Genomic DNA, 19,521 nt, shown 5'->3' on the forward strand with positions numbered 1-19,521 from the left:
AATTAAATACTGAGACATCTTAATACTGAACTTTAGGAACAAAACTTTAGCATGCAAACAGTGGTATAGTTTACAGGGAGCACCGAGACAGTTAATTTGCCTAATCCAAAATACAAGAGGAATAAAATGTGTTTCACCAGCAGTTCTATTCTGGCTGACTTTTTTTTGTTGTTGTTTTGTTTTGTTTTTTAAATTTATGTATTTTATTGGCTGTGTTGGGTCTTTGTTGCTGTGCGCGGGCTTTCTTTAGTTGCGGTGAGTGGGGACTACTCTTTGCTGTGGTGCGCGGGCTCCTCGTTGCCATGGCTTCTCTTGTTGTGGAGCACAGGCTCTAGGTGCGTGGGCTTCAGTAGTTGCAACACATGGGCTCAATAGTTGTGGCTCACGGGCTCTAAAGTGCAGCCTCAATAGTCGTGGCGCATGGGCTTAGTTGCTCCGTGGCATGCGGGATCTTCCTGGAGCAGGGATCAAACCCATGTCCCCTGCACTGGCAGGTGGATTCTTAACCACTGCACCACCTAGGAAGCCCCCTGGCCGACATCTTAATGACCACGGTTCCACATGTGAGAAGAAACTGCTAAATAAATCTTCTCTTGGGCTAAACAATGGCTTGGCCTATAATTCAGCAGATACTTAAACATGTAAGTGAACAAATGAAACTAAACTGTTTTTTAGGGATGAAGGGAAAAGCTTGTCCATGAGAATAGTCTTAGTCTCTGGTAGATGAAAATTCAATTTTTCATGTTTTGTCCACTTAAAAAAACAAAATCAAAACAAAACCCCAAATTAGGTTTTCTTGGGGAGTCTGTGGTATTTGATTCTTGCAAATACAAACCACAAATGCTCTTACATATTCCACGTACACTACTGCTAGGAAGAACATAAAAGTCACAAATTGCCACACTTCATAAAAGGATGGTTTTTAGCTTCAAGATTTTAGATTTACTAGAGACAGCTTGTACTTGAGTATTTGTCAGTCATGCCACACAAAAGAATAAGTCTAAGGTTCTCTATTCAGAAACTGTTCACAAATGCTTTTCCTTCTGTTCATCAGATGGCTTGACTAATGTACATTTATATAAAAACCTGGAAATTGGCTCATGCAAGCATTTTAAATTAGTACATTCCCCTGTGGAAGAGCATTCAGAACTACTTTATCTTGTGGGTTCTGGAGCTGTGGGAGGCAAAGGTGGGCCCTGGGATGCAGGCTATTGACATACCATCTGTTTACGCCTCTCCAATGGCACACAGTCCAATACTAGATACCACTGATCCTGCAAAAGTTTTTTTACATCTTTCAGATGCTGTTCAGATTCTTGGATTAACTTTTTCGATTTGTTCTGTAGATGAACTGCCAATCCCAGCCTCTTCCATGAGCTTTCACTTTCACTAAACTAACTGTTACACCTTTGGTCTCTTTCACACGTGTCCTGAAGTCAACTTCTGTCTCCAGTGTATTCTTCAAACTGTTTTTTCCTGTCACTGAGGTGCTTCCTTAATTAATGATTTATTTTACTTTCCATGTGGATGTAAGGTAACCTCATTAGTTTCATCCAGGGGTTGCCTCCTCTTTTTGGTAGGTACGCTTCAGTGTGTTCATTAAGCTTCTCTTTCTCCTCTTTCCTACAAAGTCCTAGATTCCCAGTGTCATCTTTTCCGAGAATCCTCTGAGTATCAGATACAACACGTCTGCAGAATATGCCTCAACAACCCTGAGGGGTAATTGCAGAAGGACTTCCCAAGGAAGCTCCAGGCTGTCTCCTGAGGTCAGTACACTTCCAGCCCTATACCTCACACTGTTTTAAAATAGCTTTGTTGACTTATATAATGTTATCTATCATTTATACTCAAAAAAAGAATCGGGACGGTCGCAACAGCTTTATTGAGATATAATTTGCATACCATACATGCAAAATGTACAATTCAATAGATTTTAGTATATTCAGAGTTGTGCGTTCATAGAAATGGAGTCATATAATACGTGACTTTTTGTGACTGGCCTCTTAATGTGTTCAAGGTTCTTCCAGGTGTACCATGTAACAGTGCTTCATCCCTTTTTGTTTGCTAGATACTTTATTGCATGGGTATACCACATTTTACTTATCAATCAGTTGATGGGCATTTGGACTGTCTATTTTTTAGCTATTATGAATAATTCATAATTGCCCATTATTGTGAATAATGGGCAACTGACAGTCTGTTTTCCAAAGTAGCTGAACAATGTTATAGTCCCACCAGCAATGTGTAAGGGTTCCAATTTCTCCACATCCTCCCCAACATTTACAATTATCTCCCTTTTTAATTACAGCCATTCTAGTGGATGTGAATAGTATCTCTTGGGGCTTTTGATTTGCATTTTCCTGATGGTTAGTGGTGTTGAACATCTTTTTATGTGGTATCTGTTGTACTGATTTTTGCTTCTTAAAAAAACTGCTGACGCACCCAGAAACATTTTCAAAACACAAGGTGTGTTTTCCAGCGCTGAGACAATCGCTAAGATGTACTTTTCTTGGCTCTCTTTGATATGCCATGCTCCACGTTCTGATATTTCGCTCAAGGGCTCTACACACAAACAGTTTCACTTGGTTTTGGGCTGCCCATTGTTGAGCCTAAGCTCAACTAAACACATCGAGCCTTTGAAAACCTTTCAGAATAATGCTATAGTTAAGATCTGGCTAAAGCAAGTGTTTTTTCTAACTCTTTGAGCTGCATGTTGCCTTGAGTAATCATCATCCGGATTGTATCCTGCAGAAAAAAGTGAAACCTGGTCACTGTTTTAAATGGTTAAACAAGGTACAGCTCTACCATCTTATTTGTTAAAATTAAGAACTAATACTGAGAACTGGCACTGATGCGACTGTAGAGTGTAGATACAGCAAACATTGTTAATTTTAAAATATCAGTTAAGTGAAAAATCAGTAACATTAAGAGCAATGATCAAGATATATCATCTCAGTGACATATTCCACGGTATCTACTAGCCTTTAAAAAAAAAAAAAACTTACTAATCAGTACGAAAGGGTCAGGGCCTTCCCTCACTATGATCTTGGTCTCACCTCTTCGGTGGCACTTTTGTTCCTTTTGAATTCTTCCCTTGCCCAGTCCTTCAGGTACTTGCGATCAGAATCACTGGGAACTTGCCGAATGGCCTGCAAAATCCTTCTGTAGAGGAGGAGAACTTGTTGCCGTCTCATGAACTGTACAGGGGAGGAGAAAAGGCAATTACAGCTGCACCACCTTCTGTCCGGTGGGCTCTTTTCTCTTTGGTCCTCGATTTTGAAAAGGGGAAAGAAAACCACTTTTTTTCTTTTAAGGAAACGGCAAGAAGTGTGTTTGCCCTGTCCGCTCACTCCTTCGTCTTGATTTTAAGAACCCTTAACATCAAGGGTACAAGCAGCGGAGCGGTATGTGCTGCGGTCACTAGGCACTGAGGGATCCAGACTCCGGATCAGCAGCCCCGCCCTGCTCTCGCCTGGGGACCGGAGGGCAGCCCCGCCTGGCCTCGCCCCGCGCCCCGCCCCCCGCCCCCACGCGCGCCCTGCCCTGCCCGCACTTCCGCCGGCACAGCGCCGCGAAGTCCCGCCCCCAGGCCCGAGCCAATCAGAGTGGGGCGCGCGGAGGGTCGTCGCCCAGCCGTCCCCGAGATCCACGCTATCGAATGGTTCAGGGAGCTGTAGAGAATCGAGCTCAGATCCCGGAAAGCTGCCCTAAGAGGCCGTCGAGAGCAGCTGGTAGGTACCTGCTTTAGCGTTAACGTCGCTGGGGGTAAGCGGGAAGTGGCCATGATGCCCAGACAGCGCGGGTCGGCAGAGCCCCAGTGCGCAGGAGCGGAAGTAGGGCCGTGACGGGGCGGGGCAAGCTCGGTTTCCTGGGAGACGGCCCTTGGCTGTTGCGGTGGCCTGCAGAGCCGTTGCAGCGAAGCAACCGAAGCCCAAGGCAGTTTCGTTTTGTCTTAGCGTAAGGTTTCTCGTCCGTGAAGCGGGTGACAGGTCCTGCCTTATAGATTGTTGTGAGAATGAAATAGTGGTGAGGCATTTAGCAGAGTTCCTGACGCGTGGTTGTCTCACTAAATGAAAGTTACGTGTTTCGGGGGGGTGAGGGGAGAAAGAGATTTAGTGTGAAGAGCTTAAAATACCAAAACTAAATATTGATTTCTTTTAAAGTTTACGTCCTGCTCTTGTCTCCTTTTTTCGTTTTTGCCCTGCGCTTTTCCATTGCAAGCATTTTTCTTGGTACCTGTAGTCTTCATGCCTGTCATGAGTTGCAAGGCTTTAAATGGCTGTCCGATTGCAGTTTTGAGTTTTGTATTGCTGATAACGAGGAACCGAACATCCCTACACCTTAAGCTTGTATTTCCCTACACTTGTTTATCTTCTCAATATATTTCTTAGGCTCTTAGGTTATGTTAACTGTAAGAGGTTCGTGATTCCTCCTACTTTTTAAAAATAGGATTGTTCCGAATTAAAACACAGCCAAAAAATGTTCCGTAATCCTTTCGTTCACTGAGCATTTACTTGATTGCCTTGCTTGGAATCCTTGGAGCTCCCTTTTCCTAGTTGTGTACCTCTGGCTGCTTTGTGTGTGTGTGCCCGCCTGTTTCCTCATCTGTAAAGTGAACTAGGATCCACCCCAGAGCTGTTGTACTGTACTGTATGTAGTGCACAGAGAATAGAACCTGGCACGTACAAGCACTCTAATGATTAGCTATTTTGAACAGTACCAGGCATTGTGTGAATGATGCTGATACCATAACCACTTATTTCAAAACTTGTCTACTAATTAGCAATTCATTGATTTTTTTTTTAATATTAGTGAAGTTAAATATCCCTTGCCTCTTTTAGTTACAGTTATTTTGTGAATTGTTATGAGTTTAGTCCCTTTATGATGATCCAGACTTTTAATTGTATAGAATTGTATAGGGGCTGTTTGCCATATTTTAAAAATTTTGATCCTTTTCTTTACATAACTTTAAGTCTCTATACAGTCATGTGTATTTTCCATTCTTTTGAGCCTTTTCATCTTCTCCCCTTCAGAGCTTTGTAATTCTCTAAAAAATTTTTTTCATTGTTAAAATTTTACTCCATCTAGAATTTTGGTTTATAGCATAATGGGGATGTAAGTTCTTTTCCAGTTTTAAACTATAATTTCAGCACCATTTAGTAACTAACTCATTTATCTTCCTGGGCTTTTTGATACTCGTGGTAAATTCTTTTAGGGTTTGAATAATGCTTGGGATTATTTCATCCAGGTTGTTTTTAATTTTTGTCGTATGTTTTATCGTCAGGCAGGAATACTCCCCTGTAGTATCTTTTAAGAAAGGGTCTTCTATTAGTGTTCTGTATGACCTTTAAAAGTGCTTTAGAGAAAAAAGATACAAAACATCTTAGAATCTTTACTGAAATTTTGATTGTGTTGAATCTATAAAGTCATGTGAGAAGAGACATTTTTATACTATTTCTTCTTCCCATCCAGAAAGATTCACTCATGCTAGACATTGGTAATGCCGTCATGAGTCATATATGCCCGTCTTCAGAATAACTCTGGGTAGGAAGACTTAAGTCCATTGTAGTAGTTATAGTATTTATGTAATACTATAATAAATACTGTTTATTATATTATTTATTATTGTATATAATTTATTATATACAATAATAAATACTATTTATGTAGCATTTATCGATAGTATTGATAGATGCTGTCAAGGCTCATACTCTGGGTGCTCATTCTCCTTGGAGGCCTTATCTGAGCTAGGTGTCTGTCAGAAAGGCAAAGTGGGTAAGAGAATTCCAGACAAAAAATGCATGGAACATTGGCAGACTCCAAGGCCCCTGTGGTTTGCTACCGTCAGATCAAATAGTGTGGTGGGGATACTGGGAGAGGAGCCAGGTTGTGCTAAGAAGCAACAAATGGTTACTTCTTCACAGGAATTCAGAAAGTTCTCCTTGGATTTTGTGAGTGTGATGAAGTAAAGCTAGCAAAGAGATTAGCACAAGCTATATTTTATTCATTTTTAATATTTATTTAAAATTTTGGCTGCGTCAGGTCTTAGTTGTGGCATGTAGGCTTAGTTTCCCCATGGCATGTGGGATCTTAGTTCCCCAACCAGGGATCGACCCCACGTCACCTGCACTGGAAGGTGGATTCTTGACCACTGAACCAACTGGGAAGTCCCTCTCAAGCTACATTTTCAAAGAGCTCCAGCTGCAGTGCAGAGGAAAGCAAAAGGGAAGACAGAATCAGGTAAACATCCAGAAGTTAAACGGGACAAGACTGGCGTATGGATGGAGAGGAAGGTAAGGCAAATGTAGAGGTTAGGCGTACTTTCTCACACTCTTCACTTGGAGCCCATGTGCAGGTGTGTCACTCTTCCTAACCAACCCCCTCAGTTCCTGATGGGTCTCCTGTGCTCCCCAGTTCTTTTCCTGTCACAGCACAAACTGAAAATAGCATTCCTGGATAACCTGCCTACTGCACTTCTTCTGTTTCAGACCCTATTAGCTATCTCAGGGCCAAGGGAATCGCTTATGTTGGTACACCAGTTGGGATGCTCTAGCTTAGCCGGTCCTGTCAATTGAAGGTAGACATGATAGACCATCTCACAATCATAATGCTGGTGTCTTCCCTCCCTGCTGGAAGGTTACACTTCCTGCCCCACAGAGGCCTTTGGCCAATGATACATCTCTTCCACTCATTTCCTCCTGGAGCAGTGTCTTTATAAGCCACTGTGTGCGTCTGCCGGCTTGTCCTCCTCCTTCTGCCGTGAGGCCAGCATGCCAAGGCTTACCAACCACAGACATAAACACAAGAAACAGACCCTGACAGAAGTAAGCCACTGAAGTTGTGGGGTCGTAATACACAGCATAAACTGACTGATCCAGTAGACAAGGTCCCTAGTGCACCTTTTACACTCCTGCCATGAATGGTCACAAGTTACATCAACCGTGGTATATTTTTTAATAGTTTTCAGAATATAAGCTGCATAGCTTTAGAATAAAAAAATGATATAACCTCAGGTACATGCTTTAGGACACTTGGTAAAACAACAAGCAATCTGTGTCTTTGAGGACCACCTCAAAAGGATAGCACACTTCACAGTGTAACTTGATAACAAACATGGAGATATAGACGATTACATCATGGCGTGTTGTCTACAAAAGAACATTTGGACAGTCAGAACTTAAATAGAAGACAGCACACAGTTTCAAGTATTCAAGCACTGCTTTTTGGGAGAGTAAAAACTGCCTAAAAACTGTTGGATTTTTGACTGGAAAAAAAGATGCAGCTGCTTAGTTCTTCTGATACAGCGCTTTTCCAGAATGAGACTGGCTCAGTTCAGCTTAAAAGCAGTGTGAGGAATGAGTCTTCCTCTTAGAACTGTTAAAAAATGAACTAAAGAAATAAATTACTACAACAACAGGAACTATGGCACTGAGAGAATGAAATAAACAAAGGGAAAATCATCTTTCCATCATTGCATAGCCTCCCGAAGCAGCAACCGTGAAGGATGACACTGAAAAGCCACTTCATTGGTACACGGTCCAAGGATCACTTTCTGATTATTCAGGCTCCCATGTAGTCTGGTTGCTTTACAAAAACACACATACCACAAGCTTCCTACCCTCAGAGAGAAAGTCGTTCCTTTCGCAAGAAGCACGGTAAGAAAACACACTCAGACCCTCTGAAAAACTGCAGCTGTCTTAGCCACTTGATAGCTTTGAGTGCACACTGTGGGCTTGGCAAGGCCAAGCCTTAACGCAGCGTCAAGGGGAAGTTCCCTTTAGTCCTTTGTCCAGGGCCTGGCACAGTCCCTTCCTCTTGGCAGCATCTCCTCATGGCATCCAAGGTCCCTGTGAGGGAAAGCAGGCAGCAGGGCCCCAAGGGTGGGCTGCAGCCTCCTCTTGGGCCAGGACTTCCAGACACCTGCTGCTGCTGTTCCTTCGTCGCCCCAGGTTTATTACAAGAACTGGTGCCCAGGCACAGCAGTGAGCATGAAGAGTTTCTCTAGGCTCTGAAATCATATTGTAAAATAAAATGTACGCTGCAATAAAATTTTCTGTAGCTGTTGGGTGAATCAGGTCTAAGATAAAATAACCATTTTGAAGCTGGGAGTTCAGAAGCAGTTGTCCAAAAGGGAACACCTGGCAAGCAGTATGACATTCTGACCGCAGTTTGAAGTCTCACTTACAGACTGTGTTCTTTCTGTTCTATGGGTGGTCAGAGGCCGTCACCAGCTCAAACCACTGCCTGAGAGCATCGCTGAGTGTCTCGGGAAGTGCGTTCACATCACGGAGAATTACATAAAATGGGAATGGGAACTCCTCAATGTAGGATCGGATTTCAGGCATCTCTCCAGGCCCTTTAAATATTGGTACCTTAATGTCCAAGATAGAATCCTGGTAACAGAGATATTTTGAAATAAAAAGAAAAACTAAATCAGTGTCCTTGGCTAGCTCTTTTATGCTCTCTTTTGCAGACAATTTTTAGGTCTCATGTGTCTAACTCTTGCATATTAAAGTAGCTCTACTAAGTAAAACAGAATTTTCAGAACCCTCATTAAGGAGGAGGCATGTCTCTTTCTGAGCACCCTGCCCACGAGAATGGACACTGAAAGGGAGGGAAAGGGGTAGAGAAGCAAATCTGATCTCCCTACAATGGTGTTGCCTATTCTCTACTTGGAATACTTCACATTAAATCTTCAACTTGCTATCCAGGCCCTAATGTGACCTGCGGAGACAGTACTTCCCCTGGAACAGAACCACCCCACGGACACCTTTCATGTAGTGACTGATGCCTCCTCCTTTGAGGAGGGCATTGCTGAGATACAAGTACCTGGAAAGGGCTGGTCTGCGTTTCCAGTGGACAGGGCCTGTCATCAAGGCTGCGATACCTGCAGTGATGCTGTGTACACGGAGACGACCCCCAGAGCACCAGTCAGCACAGAAAGTGGTTAAGAGGGTGGTCTCCGAGTCAACTGGATCCTGGCTTCCTAGTCGTTACCTACAACCTCTCTGTGTTTCTGTCCTTCACTGTAGAGTAGGAATAACCATCCCTACATCACTGAGTTACTGTGCAGTCACGTGAGAAAATATACAGTGCCTAGAACAGTGCCCTTCGGGATGCCATGTTACAGGAATTCTCAGTATGAGGGTGAGACCCAGGCCATTTTTCAGACAGAACCGCTTGAAGGGAACCTCCACTTTATCCCTAGAAAAGTGGCTTTTAGTAATCACTCACCCGTGAACTGGGATTGTCCAACACAACAAAAATGACAAAGATGTTAGCATTCCGGGCAGCCTGAACTGCTGCTAGGACTCTGTCTTTGCCCTCAAGGAAAAGGCCACGTCCATCAGAGACCACCAGGAGAAGCTGTGCAGTTTCTGTAGTAGAACATACAGCAGGAGACAACTCAATTCAAGTGACAACTCAAAAGCTACCTACAGTAAGACAAATGAGTGCAGGCTTTCTCTGTACTATTAAAACCAAACAGTTCTCTGAAACTGGTGAATTCTGGGCATAAATAAAGGGGGCCTCCAATTACTTTGAACATGTGAGTCAAGAGCCAGGGTTGCACAAAGACACACAAAGCTCTGTCAATAAAACAGTTTCCCAGTGGTGCTTTAGAGAATGTCACATTTAGATCAACTTCATTGTAGAGCAACATGTGAGAATTAAAACACATGCTTGTGGATATAAAGTATAAAAAGAGCAGTCCTGAGTAGACCATTAGAAGAAAGTGCCCAAATCAGGAACCTGGAAGTATATCTTCCAAGTTTCAGTCATTGTCTATTAGCTTCAGATTTCTGTCCATTTCTTATACCTAAATTGTGTTTTCCTTGAAATTGACTCATTTAACAGAAACTTAAATAGAAGAGACCACTAAAAAGAACAGTGAATAAAAATATTTTAAAATTGTTAGCATATTATATAATGTTTCCAGTTGTGCTTAAGGGCAGGCTGTCTTCTGTCAGGGAAGGTTAGCAAGTGTTGAGAGGTGTAAACTACCTTCTTCAACAGGAAGTCTTCCCGTGGTACAATCAGAATTGAGGATTTAGGGAAGAGCTAAAGAACAGGTGTGCTGCAGAAGCCCCAGATCAATCACGGATGGATTGGCTGGTTTCTGGATTATGTCCTCTCCTTTCCTCTGTTATTAAAATACTGAATAATACTCTTTATGTTTAATTCCACACACCTTGCTCCTTTTATTCACAACTGAACTCAAATCTATCAAATAAGTAAATACTAGTTAATTACAAACTAGTTGGTGTCTGCTTTCTCCATTGGTTATAAGCCTCTTGAGTATGGATTCAATAAAAATTTTTGAATGAATGGGTGAGTAGAAAACTCCATGAATGTTTATTACCTCTCCACCATCCACTGTTTATAACTTTTCCTACAGAGCATACACTTTAAAAGACGGTGATGGGTACACTGATATGAAACAAGCAACTTGCAAATAATACAAGAACAGAATGTTTTGTTAATGAAAACCAAAGAATGCAGCTCACCTGGACTGATGTTTTGTGAGAGCTGCTGAGCGGCTGCAAACATATTGACTGCAGACTCTAGAAACTAAACCGGAAACAGAAACAGACAATTAGAAAACTATTTAAACTATCTTCCCATTGTCACAGAGACTGAAATTACTTCTGGTACTTAAGTGATCATCAGATAATCATCTCAAATCTATAGCAATCAAACTGTCCCTTCCAGCCACCCATGAAGGACTGATGAAACTTGCACTTGGCATTTACCTTGGGTGCTGGCATCCTCAAGCATAGACAAGACCTGTGTCCCTGGCATATACCCCACTAGTGTTCTACATGACACCCCAAAGGAAAAGAAACACTTCCTCTGGGGTACAGGAAGTCAGTAACTCCCTAAATGAACTAAAGAGCTGTCTTTCAAGACAGGAAAATGAGCAAAAAAAAGAAGGCAAGAAAATACAAAATGTCCAGTGTGACATAAAGGGAAGGAGGCTAAATTGGGGTAGGCATCAGGAGAAGAGAATTATTCTCTCATGCTGTGTTTTGAACTTATGCCATTATGAGCAAGTCACTGGCTTTTTTTCACATCACTAGGCTAAAGTGTGGAGAGAAATTGGCCTTGACCCACTTGATAAGGGTACTGGGAAGTGGTTCATTTTTCTAAAATGTTCCAAACCTCTCAAAAAAAAACCAGCGGAGCCAGAAAAATCAATGATTCATAGTCAAATGGTCTTTGAAAAACTGAGAAAAAGAGGTCCTATCCTATATAATAATGGATGCCAAGGGAGATTCTATTCCAGTGGTACACAGGCTAAGGTCTGGGACAATATCTCTATTGTGAATCTTACCATATTGGGAAAGAGGGAGTTCTAAAAATTATGTCTCTCCTATACCAGAAAACAACTGTGCAGAATCATTGGATGTCATCAACATACCTGAGCAATCTTGGTTTTCTTTTGTTGGAATTTGCAGAGCCGCAGAATCTGGGACCCTGAGTAATCACTGAACTGTTCGTGGAATGGGTGTAACAGCTTTACGGACTCTCCAAAACTTGGAGGAGAAAAACCAAATACATGGGAGTTATTTTTTGTTATGCAAAAAAAAAGAAAAAAAAAAAAAAAGGCTGGTTTTCCCAGTGGGATTAAAAGGCACCCCTACCTGCACACCGCAATCTGACCCACTTCCAGAAGGGTTAGAGCATTTCCAATTACAGCCAAAGATTCAAAGGCAAGCTGTGAAACAGAAAGTGAAGGGCTGAAAGAATCAGGATATCCTCCACAGTGGAGGATATCAACCTTTCAACCTTTTACTACCAAGATTCCCAAAGAAAACGCTGTTCTGGGGTATGGCACACAGAGGGCAACGTCAATATGCCTGTCCACAACCAACTCAGAGGCTCTGGTGGCCTTGGGCCCTGGCTAGCACCGCAAGTGCCGAAGTCCAACATCCATTATACTAGTAGGAAAACTCTGCTCTAGACATCATCCAATAAAAGTAATCTTGAGAAACCTCGTCCATGCATTTTAAGGTTTTCCCCTTTTTTTGACTACATAATCTCTCACGGGTAAAAGATTTTTAAAAACCAATTTATTCTAATCTATGCATCAATGACAGTATAGTTTTAGAATTTGTATTCTATTAAAAAGCGGATGATGATACTTGTAGCAACTAACATCTACTGAACACATATCAAGTACCAGGCACTAAACTGAGTGCTCTACATACATTATCTCATTTAGTCTTCATAACAACTCCAAGTTTGAGGTAAGTATTGTTAAAGTCATTTTTCAGAAGGTAAAACTGACCCTTAAGTAAAACGAGCTGCCCAAAGTCATGTGGTACTAAGTGGAGCGCTGAGACCTGAACCCAGGTTCAGAGGTTACACTTCTTCCAGCAAAGCCTGCGTGCAGCCTTTCAGGGGCTCCCTGGCTTGTGCCGGGTAAACGCCCAGCGTGCCCCCTGCCCATGATGGGGGTGGGGGTGGTGAGTAACTCTCCCCAGACTCCCAGAGCACTAACTCTACTCAGACCTAAAGATACGTATACTGAAGACATTTTCTTAAAAGTATCAGAGATGCTCAGATACTCTGTTCTTATAGAATATAGTACACTGTACTTTGTGGGGGAAAAAACATCGTCAGATTTACTCTGCAGCTAGACAACAGCACAGCAAGACGAAGAAACACAGCCATCTAAAAAACCTACAGCAGTAAGAGCCCAAAATCTCTGCGACATCCTGAAACTACCCTTTTGAACTTCTAAACTTTAGGCCTTCTCAAACATGGTATCACATTCTCCGAACAAACTAATTGGTATTTCCAAAGTGTTTTTAGCCAGATCATGTTTACAACAATCCACGGCACTCCTCCTCACCTGTTTGGTATGGTTGTCTACCATGCTAGAAGAGTCATCAATAGCCAAACAAATCTGATACTGGCGTTTACTGGGCTTGGTCCGTCGAAGCCAAATCTTGTCTTTCCGAAACTGACTGGCAATGTATGGGATGACCTTCCGCATGTTCAGTCGCTTCCCAGTTCGGTAGTCTCCTCTACTCAATGCAACCAAACAGGACAAAGATGAGGGATAAAATCACAGTAATGACTTACAACTAGTTATACCAGATCACCAGTAACTGGGCACAGTGGAGTGGTCCTGTCCACGAGATTATTAAGGGCTGGGCTCTTCCTGATCAGCAGCCAGAAAAACTGGTGTGTGTGTGTGTGTGTGGCCATGACAATGAGGTCCTTTTAGAAAACTTAAAACACGTTTTAAAAGAAAAAAAAAAAAAAAGTTTGCATTGAATATTAAGTCTTAGATTCTCTTTTCTGTTCTAAAACTATCCTTTCGGAAGCATCTTTGGAAAGATCTAGGTGAGTGATGCTTGACATCAGTCAGTGACCCGACACGTGTTGATAGGTGAGCAGCACACACACCCAAGGGGTCAGCCAGTTTTCCCATCAGATATCAATGAACTAGTCACAGAAGTACATTCATACCGAACTTCACAGAAACTGCTGTGGCAGAGATAACAACAGGACAACAAGGTAAGGAAGGCCATACTGGTGCCTGTGCAGCAGAAATGGCAACCTAGACACCAGCACCATAGCTGTTAGATGCTAAGTTCAGCGGAAAAGGCGACACTGCCATCTTTCCAGGGCACCACGAGTGCATCCAATGGCGAAGACTTACTTCAGCTTGGCGGCCTGGGTAGGCTCTAATATGAGACGAAGCTGTTCACACAATTGTTGTGAGAGAGGTGCAGTTAAGACCAGGTAACTCTGCCACATCTCCGCTGCTGCCTTCTCCTGTGACAACAGCAACAACATGTAAGTCACCTTTAGAATGCTGGAGCCAACTAAAGTCATTACAGCAAGATGAAGGCTCGAAGCAAAGCACTAGAAAACAGCTTGCTTCTCTCGGCAACCTGCTATCTGATTCACTTGGTTTAAAATGTCTCCTCTTCCACCAAAGCCACAACTCACAGTTCCGATGAGAAAGGATGAAAGAATAAGGTGGTAAAATATTGGAATTCATGACCAAATCAATGCCTTATTCACATCACCTATGAGGAGTATATCACGAGTATCCTTCAAATGGAGAGGGAGCTGTGATGCGCAGTTTTGGTGCCAGGAGATCCAGCCACTTAATCACGAACTCTAAGGGTCATGTTTCTAAAGCAAAAGTGACGAGTGGAAATCTCTCAAGTAGCACTCGGCAGTGTGCTTATTTCCTGGGGACAAAGCTCCGTGGGTCTGTCTGTCCGTTACGGCAGAGCAGTCAACACATACATGTGGTGAGAATGATGGTAATGGATATAAAATTAAAATCTGTGTCTATACAGTAACTATAGGATGCAAGGTCACTAAAGAGGAAACTTCCGGTTCATATACACTGCCACGTTATATCAGCTGGCAGTGTTCCAGGTGGCTTATGCAGAGAGTGACACAGTACAGACTTTTGCCCCATGTTTCAACCACTGTCACATCTATTACATCCACTACAGAGTAAGCAACAGAAGTTAAACACATCAGTTTCTCCCTGTTTTAATTAAGCTACAGATCTAGTGGCAAAGCAGGCAGAAAACAATGGATGGAGATAGGTTTCAGAATTAATATACTCTCCATATACTTGGTTGCTTTTACCAAGGTAATAGGAGTTAAGAACCTATTAAGTTTGCTATATCTTAAAAAACAAAAGTCAAGATACTTTCTAAAAAGACCAGTAACTTACTTCCTCTGGGCTTCCAGATTCGTGTGGCTGCCACGTTTCCAGCTGCCTCTCCAGCTCCTGTCGTAGCTCACTGACATCTTTTAAGAAGGGCTAAGAGGGAAAAGCCACGGACAGAGGAGACTCAGGTTGTAATCACTAACTCGTCATCCCTAGTTGCCTTCTTCCCTGCAGTATGAGCCCCTCTGATGTGCACAACTTGAGCAAATTTAATGGCACAATAAGATGCCAGATGACCGTCCTTCTCTTTCCCATTTTGAAGAGGCAAGATAAAATAAAGGACATTTTCACATCTAATGAATCCATCCCAGTAAAACAAACTATCCAGGAAGATATCAATAATGGAAATATTCTTTGATTAATCTAGACTACCATCAAGCCAAACAATTAGGGAAAACAAATCAGTTAATTGGCTCTTCCTAAATGCAGGCATTAAGTCAAACGTTCTTACTACTTAACCAACATAAACTTAACTGTCCTGCAGGCTCCTCACACAGGCTGGTGGATGTGAGAAGAGTAGATGTGAGAGCCAAAGGCCCGAGGACCAGATCCACCATCATACCTAGGTCAGGACACAGACCACCCACGGTGACCCTGGGATTAACTGTTAGAAGTGTGTTATCTGCTCAGAGAACACGTGTCATTCCAACAGTACTCCTTAAAAAGACTGATAAGCATATGATACCCCAAGACAACCAGATGCTATATAAAGTTCCTAACACAAAGATTTAAAAGCAACTTACAGATACATTTTGTCAACTTATTAAAGCAGTAATTTGTGAAAGTTTTAGTACCTGGAAAATTGTGTCCACAAGTAACTGATGGGCTGTATGAATGGTTGAATCTCGGCTTCTCTCTGGTTTCTCATTCTCTGTCTCCTTGTGGGATGTGTGCATCCTGGGGTCTTGATCTTCCTCTGTTTTAACGGTGTGGGTCTCCAGCTCCATCTCTTCAACGCCTGCAGAACGTCAACATGCAGACTGAGCCTTCACAGTTGCGTGTCAATTCTAACAGTTACTCAGACTTCACTCCTTCACTCCCGGCACATTACCACACACGTTACCACGTCGGCCCACGTGTCCTTTCTCTCTGAGACAGTCACCGCCAATTCTCACTCCCCTAACTTCCCCTTCTCCCCGCCCTGATGTGGAAGGTGGCTGTTCTGGGCACCTCCAGGGAGGTGGGGGAGATTGTTTTACCCTGACAAGCCTCATAGAACTGTGTGATCCATTAAACTATGTGTATGCAGAACTGGGATAGAAATAACTAAAATAACATCACAGTTCCATTTTATAGATGAGGAAGCTGAGACAAAGAAGACAAATAATTTGGCTCAACCTGCAAAGTAAGAGAACGTCTGGATTTGAATCTAGGAAAGTGTAATCACAGGGCTATGCCTTTCCCACTGTCCTATAATGGCCAGGCAGTCAGCAGTTCTAACACCCCTGAGAAGAAGGAGGCAGAAGAAAAAGTTTTTGAATTTAGCAAGTTCTTTTGAACTTGCACTTATACTGTTGCTAAGTTTGTTTGTTTTTTTTAATGTGTTGAATGTATTTTTTTTTTTAATAAACAGGCTTGTAATAGCAGTTGATCAGCTGTGAAATGGACCTGTATGTAAGAAGTTCTACTTTCTCACATGGCATTCCCTCTGTTTCTTTACACACTTTATTGCATTTTGTGCTAATATTGTATATTTTCATATAATTAAAAATATTGCTTCTCTAATAATCAAGAATGTATCTTCTCGTCATGCTGGAGTATGTGTACTATTCTGTTTTCTTCTACACATTTAAAAAAGACTGCTGGGATTTTGTCTGAAACTCTAGCTTCAAGGATCTCCATGAAGGACAGCGTCCGGTAACACCATTCCTCCACCTTTCTACTCCCAAATGAAATACGTATAGGGAAAGTATTATGGGCAAATACGTATCTGAGCCATGGGTTAGGATGTGGAAAAAACAGACCAGACGCGACTACGGTACAAGGGAAGTGGCTTCTCTGAGTCGGAGAGCTTAGGTGGGAGGGATGTGTGCAGTGCAGGACTCACCTGGCCGGGCCGTGTTTCCCGACTTGACCTCCTCTGGCTTCAGCTGCTCTGTGTCTACTGCTCTGAGCTCCTCCTGCTCCTCCATGTCCATGGAGGGATCCTCTATCTCCTCCTCTTCCTGAGCCTTGTTGGAGTCCTTCGCAGACTGCTGCTGCTCGGTGCTGGCCACATCTGCCAACAAAGCGCACACAAAGAAAAAGCTGAGCTCCTGGCAGAACAAAGTCATCATGAGTGGGTGTGCTTTCTGTCATTCCTAGTTTCCGAGATTCTGTCAGTGAGCAGTTATGTGGCCTGGACACAGTACCTGGCTTGTCTGTGACCTCCTGATGTAAAGTGCCTATTCCCTTCCTCCCCCGAAGCTTCAAGGGTATAGTGTAAGTACACATGTGACCACAGAGGAGCATGTTTAGCTGGGTTTTTACTGCTGTGACCAGAGACTGAACCGGAATAAACGTGCTGGGCACATGACTTGGAGCAGCTGATGGAATTATCCTCACTGCCAAGTGATGGGTGGAGAAACTGCAGTGACAGAAGTGTAACGACATGGGGCACAGAAAGACAACATGGGATCCCAGCACTGTGATCTTGGGCAAGTTCTGAAATTTCTTTGGCCTCAGCATGCTGATCTATAAAATGGAGATATCCTAGTTCGTGAAGATTATTAGAGGAACTCCATGATCTTGCCGCAAAGGCTCAGAACAGTGCTGGGCAGAGCGTAAAAGCTCCCTGCATCATTGGTACTGCTTCAGTTTTCTTAAAAGTGAGGACAGGGCTTCCAAGGTGGCACAGTGGTTAAGAATCCGCCTGCCAATGCAGAGGTCACGGGTTCGATCCCAGCTCCAGGAAGATCCCACATGCCGCGTAGCAACTAAGCCCGTGTGCCAAAAAAAAAAGTGAGGACAGAGAGAAAAGAGTAGTCCACAGCAGGGCTATCTTGTTTGTACCATCCTCACAGGTATGTGTTATCAACACTAGCTTACACATATGGAACAAAACAGTGAAAAGTCACCCAGAGAAATGGAAGGGGAGGCTGAGTGATGACTGATCACTCCTTCCTATACCGAGATCCCTTTTTCTCCCCTTTCTTAAAATACCTATTTCAAGTTCAGAGCCCCTACCATTGCAGGGTGATTATGAAGAAATGTCCATTATTCAGAATCCCTGAGATCAGTGCTGAGTGTGGATACAGGCAACCATTACCTAGGGTATTTAAAAGGCTTACCCTAGACCCAGAACCCTGAGCACTGAAACCCCGCACTTGACTACAGATACCTTTATATCAAAAACAAATGTTTCTGCACAGTTCTTATTAGAAGGAAACTAGTTTAAAAAGTCATTTCCCCTCCCTCCTAAGCTGACTTGGTAACCACACCTGGTAGGCACACAGTCAGCATGAGTGCCCACAGAGCTCGCTGAGCAGAGAAGCCTTCCCTGCTCCATACCGTAGGTCTGTGCATCGTAGGGCTCACTGCCCTGTTTGATGTGCTCGAATGCTTCCGCGTCCTCCACTTGGGCCTGGGGCTGGGCCTGGCCCTGCTTGGCATGGGTGTCCGTGTCCACAGTCCGCAGCCTCTTGTGCACGTGCTCGTTCTGATCTCCCATGGAGCGTTCGTTGTCGGCCTGCCCAGGTTTCCTCTTAAAACTCTGTGGGGAATAGGAGGAAATTCATCAGAATCTTGTCTGTAATGGCAGAGAGAGTAGTGTTTGTCCTCAGGGAGCCAATTAAGTAAATTAGGTATAGCCATACAAGAGTGGAATTCAATGCAGCTGTTAATAGGAAGATCTCTGAACACATATACAGAGCAATCTCTATGATACACTTTTATATCTAAAATAAAGGCAAAGAGGCAAAGAAACACTCTTACACATAGTGGTGCACACACAAAGATCCACACACACACCCAAAAAAACATCCACACACATACTACAGACGCAGGAAACCTGAGAAGACAAGGCTGGCAGCACCGACATACTCTGAGGACAGACCCTCGGTGGTTTGAGGACAGGGATAAAATGGAAGCTTCTTAGGGGATTGGTTTCTATGTACTAATTTTGTATCACATGCATGAATAACACCCCGTGTTTAAAAATCTTATTCTTAAAACACAAAAGAGGGAATTCCCTGGTGGTCCAGTGGTTGGGACTCGGCACTTTCACTGCCCGGGCCTGGGTTCAATCCCTGGTTGGGGAACTAAGATCCTGCAAGCCTCATGGCACAGGTAACATAACAATAAAAAATATATATTAAAAAAAAAACAACCCTAGAAAAGAGAATGGACAGTGAGCAGAGTAAGACTGGTTAGTGCTTGGTGACAAGACACAACATCTAGTTAGGCTCCATGACAAGAACATAACAGGATAAGGGGGTGTGTGTCTGTGTCCCCACATAAGGAAGAAGCCCCAGATGGGAAAGCCTCGCAGTCCTGGTCTGCTCACCAAGGCTGCCATCATGCGTGAGACAGCAAAGGATGGGAATTTGGCTTTTTTTTTTTTAACCACTACATTTAGAGCATCTTTTTACATGCAGCCTTCACCTAAGTTTAGCTGAAGAGTGATAAGAGACCTGTGTGTTTTCCCTGGTGTGTTTCTGGGAGGCCAACCGGGCGATGAAGTTGGATTCATGACCTTCTGCCTGGTTTGCATCTGCAGCTCCACTGCCATGTTCCTGTGAAATCCAAGCCACAAAGATGAGGTGGAGGAAGCTCAACAAGCACCTTGTTACTGACTGCACTGCACACAACTCCTCTCCCTACTCTCCTCCTAC

General features: G+C 43.2%; 2 protein-coding genes across 7 annotated transcripts in view; both read right to left on the reverse strand.

The window, feature by feature from the left end:
- Nucleotides 1-2,059: 2,059 nt before the first annotated feature.
- LYRM2 (LYR motif containing 2) lies at nt 2,060-3,829 on the reverse strand. The gene is made up of 3 exons (XM_057737967.1): nt 3,740-3,829; nt 3,057-3,197; nt 2,060-2,745 (listed from the first exon to the last, which is right to left on the reverse strand). Exons 1-3 carry the CDS (start codon nt 3,782-3,784, stop codon nt 2,665-2,667), a joined length of 267 nt encoding a protein of 88 aa, XP_057593950.1. The 5' UTR covers nt 3,785-3,829; the 3' UTR covers nt 2,060-2,664.
- Nucleotides 3,830-6,939: 3,110 nt separating this feature from the next.
- The window catches only part of MDN1 (midasin AAA ATPase 1), a 149,131-nt gene continuing 136,549 nt past the window's right edge, over nt 6,940-19,521 (reverse strand). For 3 of the 6 annotated variants that reach the window (XM_057737965.1, XM_057737963.1, XM_057737966.1), the window contains 12 exons: nt 19,321-19,422; nt 18,200-18,401; nt 16,758-16,928; nt 15,505-15,668; nt 14,714-14,803; nt 13,673-13,788; nt 12,857-13,031; nt 11,643-11,716; nt 11,420-11,534; nt 10,506-10,569; nt 9,235-9,377; nt 6,940-8,393 (listed from right to left, as the gene is read on the reverse strand). In XM_057737965.1, coding sequence (XP_057593948.1) covers nt 8,205-8,393; nt 9,235-9,377; nt 10,506-10,569; nt 11,420-11,534; nt 11,643-11,716; nt 12,857-13,031; nt 13,673-13,788; nt 14,714-14,803; nt 15,505-15,668; nt 16,758-16,928; nt 18,200-18,401; nt 19,321-19,422 — 1,605 coding nt within the window. In that variant the 3' untranslated portion in view covers nt 6,940-8,204. Of the gene's footprint in view, nt 8,394-9,234; nt 9,378-10,505; nt 10,570-11,419; nt 11,535-11,642; nt 11,717-12,856; nt 13,032-13,672; nt 13,789-14,713; nt 14,804-15,504; nt 15,669-16,757; nt 16,929-18,199; nt 18,402-19,291; nt 19,423-19,521 lie in introns of those variants that run through there. The other 3 variants (XM_057737964.1, XR_009054222.1, XR_009054223.1) reach the window with 3 other exon arrangements.

The sequence above is a fragment of the Hippopotamus amphibius genome, chromosome 6 (assembly GCF_030028045.1).
Source record: "Hippopotamus amphibius kiboko isolate mHipAmp2 chromosome 6, mHipAmp2.hap2, whole genome shotgun sequence".
Taxonomy (NCBI): Eukaryota; Metazoa; Chordata; class Mammalia; order Artiodactyla; family Hippopotamidae; genus Hippopotamus; species Hippopotamus amphibius.

Excerpts from the sequence above, each read along its gene's own strand:
- LYRM2 (XM_057737967.1), bottom strand. The coding sequence starts at position 3,784 with ATGGCCACTTCCCGCTTACCCCCAGCGACGTTAACGCTAAAGCAG. Across the intron at positions 3,198-3,739 it reads CGACGTTAACGCTAAAGCAG|TTCATGAGACGGCAACAAGT; the intron begins GTACCTACCAGC and ends TCCCCTGTACAG. Across the intron at positions 2,746-3,056 it reads ACAAAAGTGCCACCGAAGAG|GATACAATCCGGATGATGAT; the intron begins GTGAGACCAAGA and ends TTTTTTCTGCAG.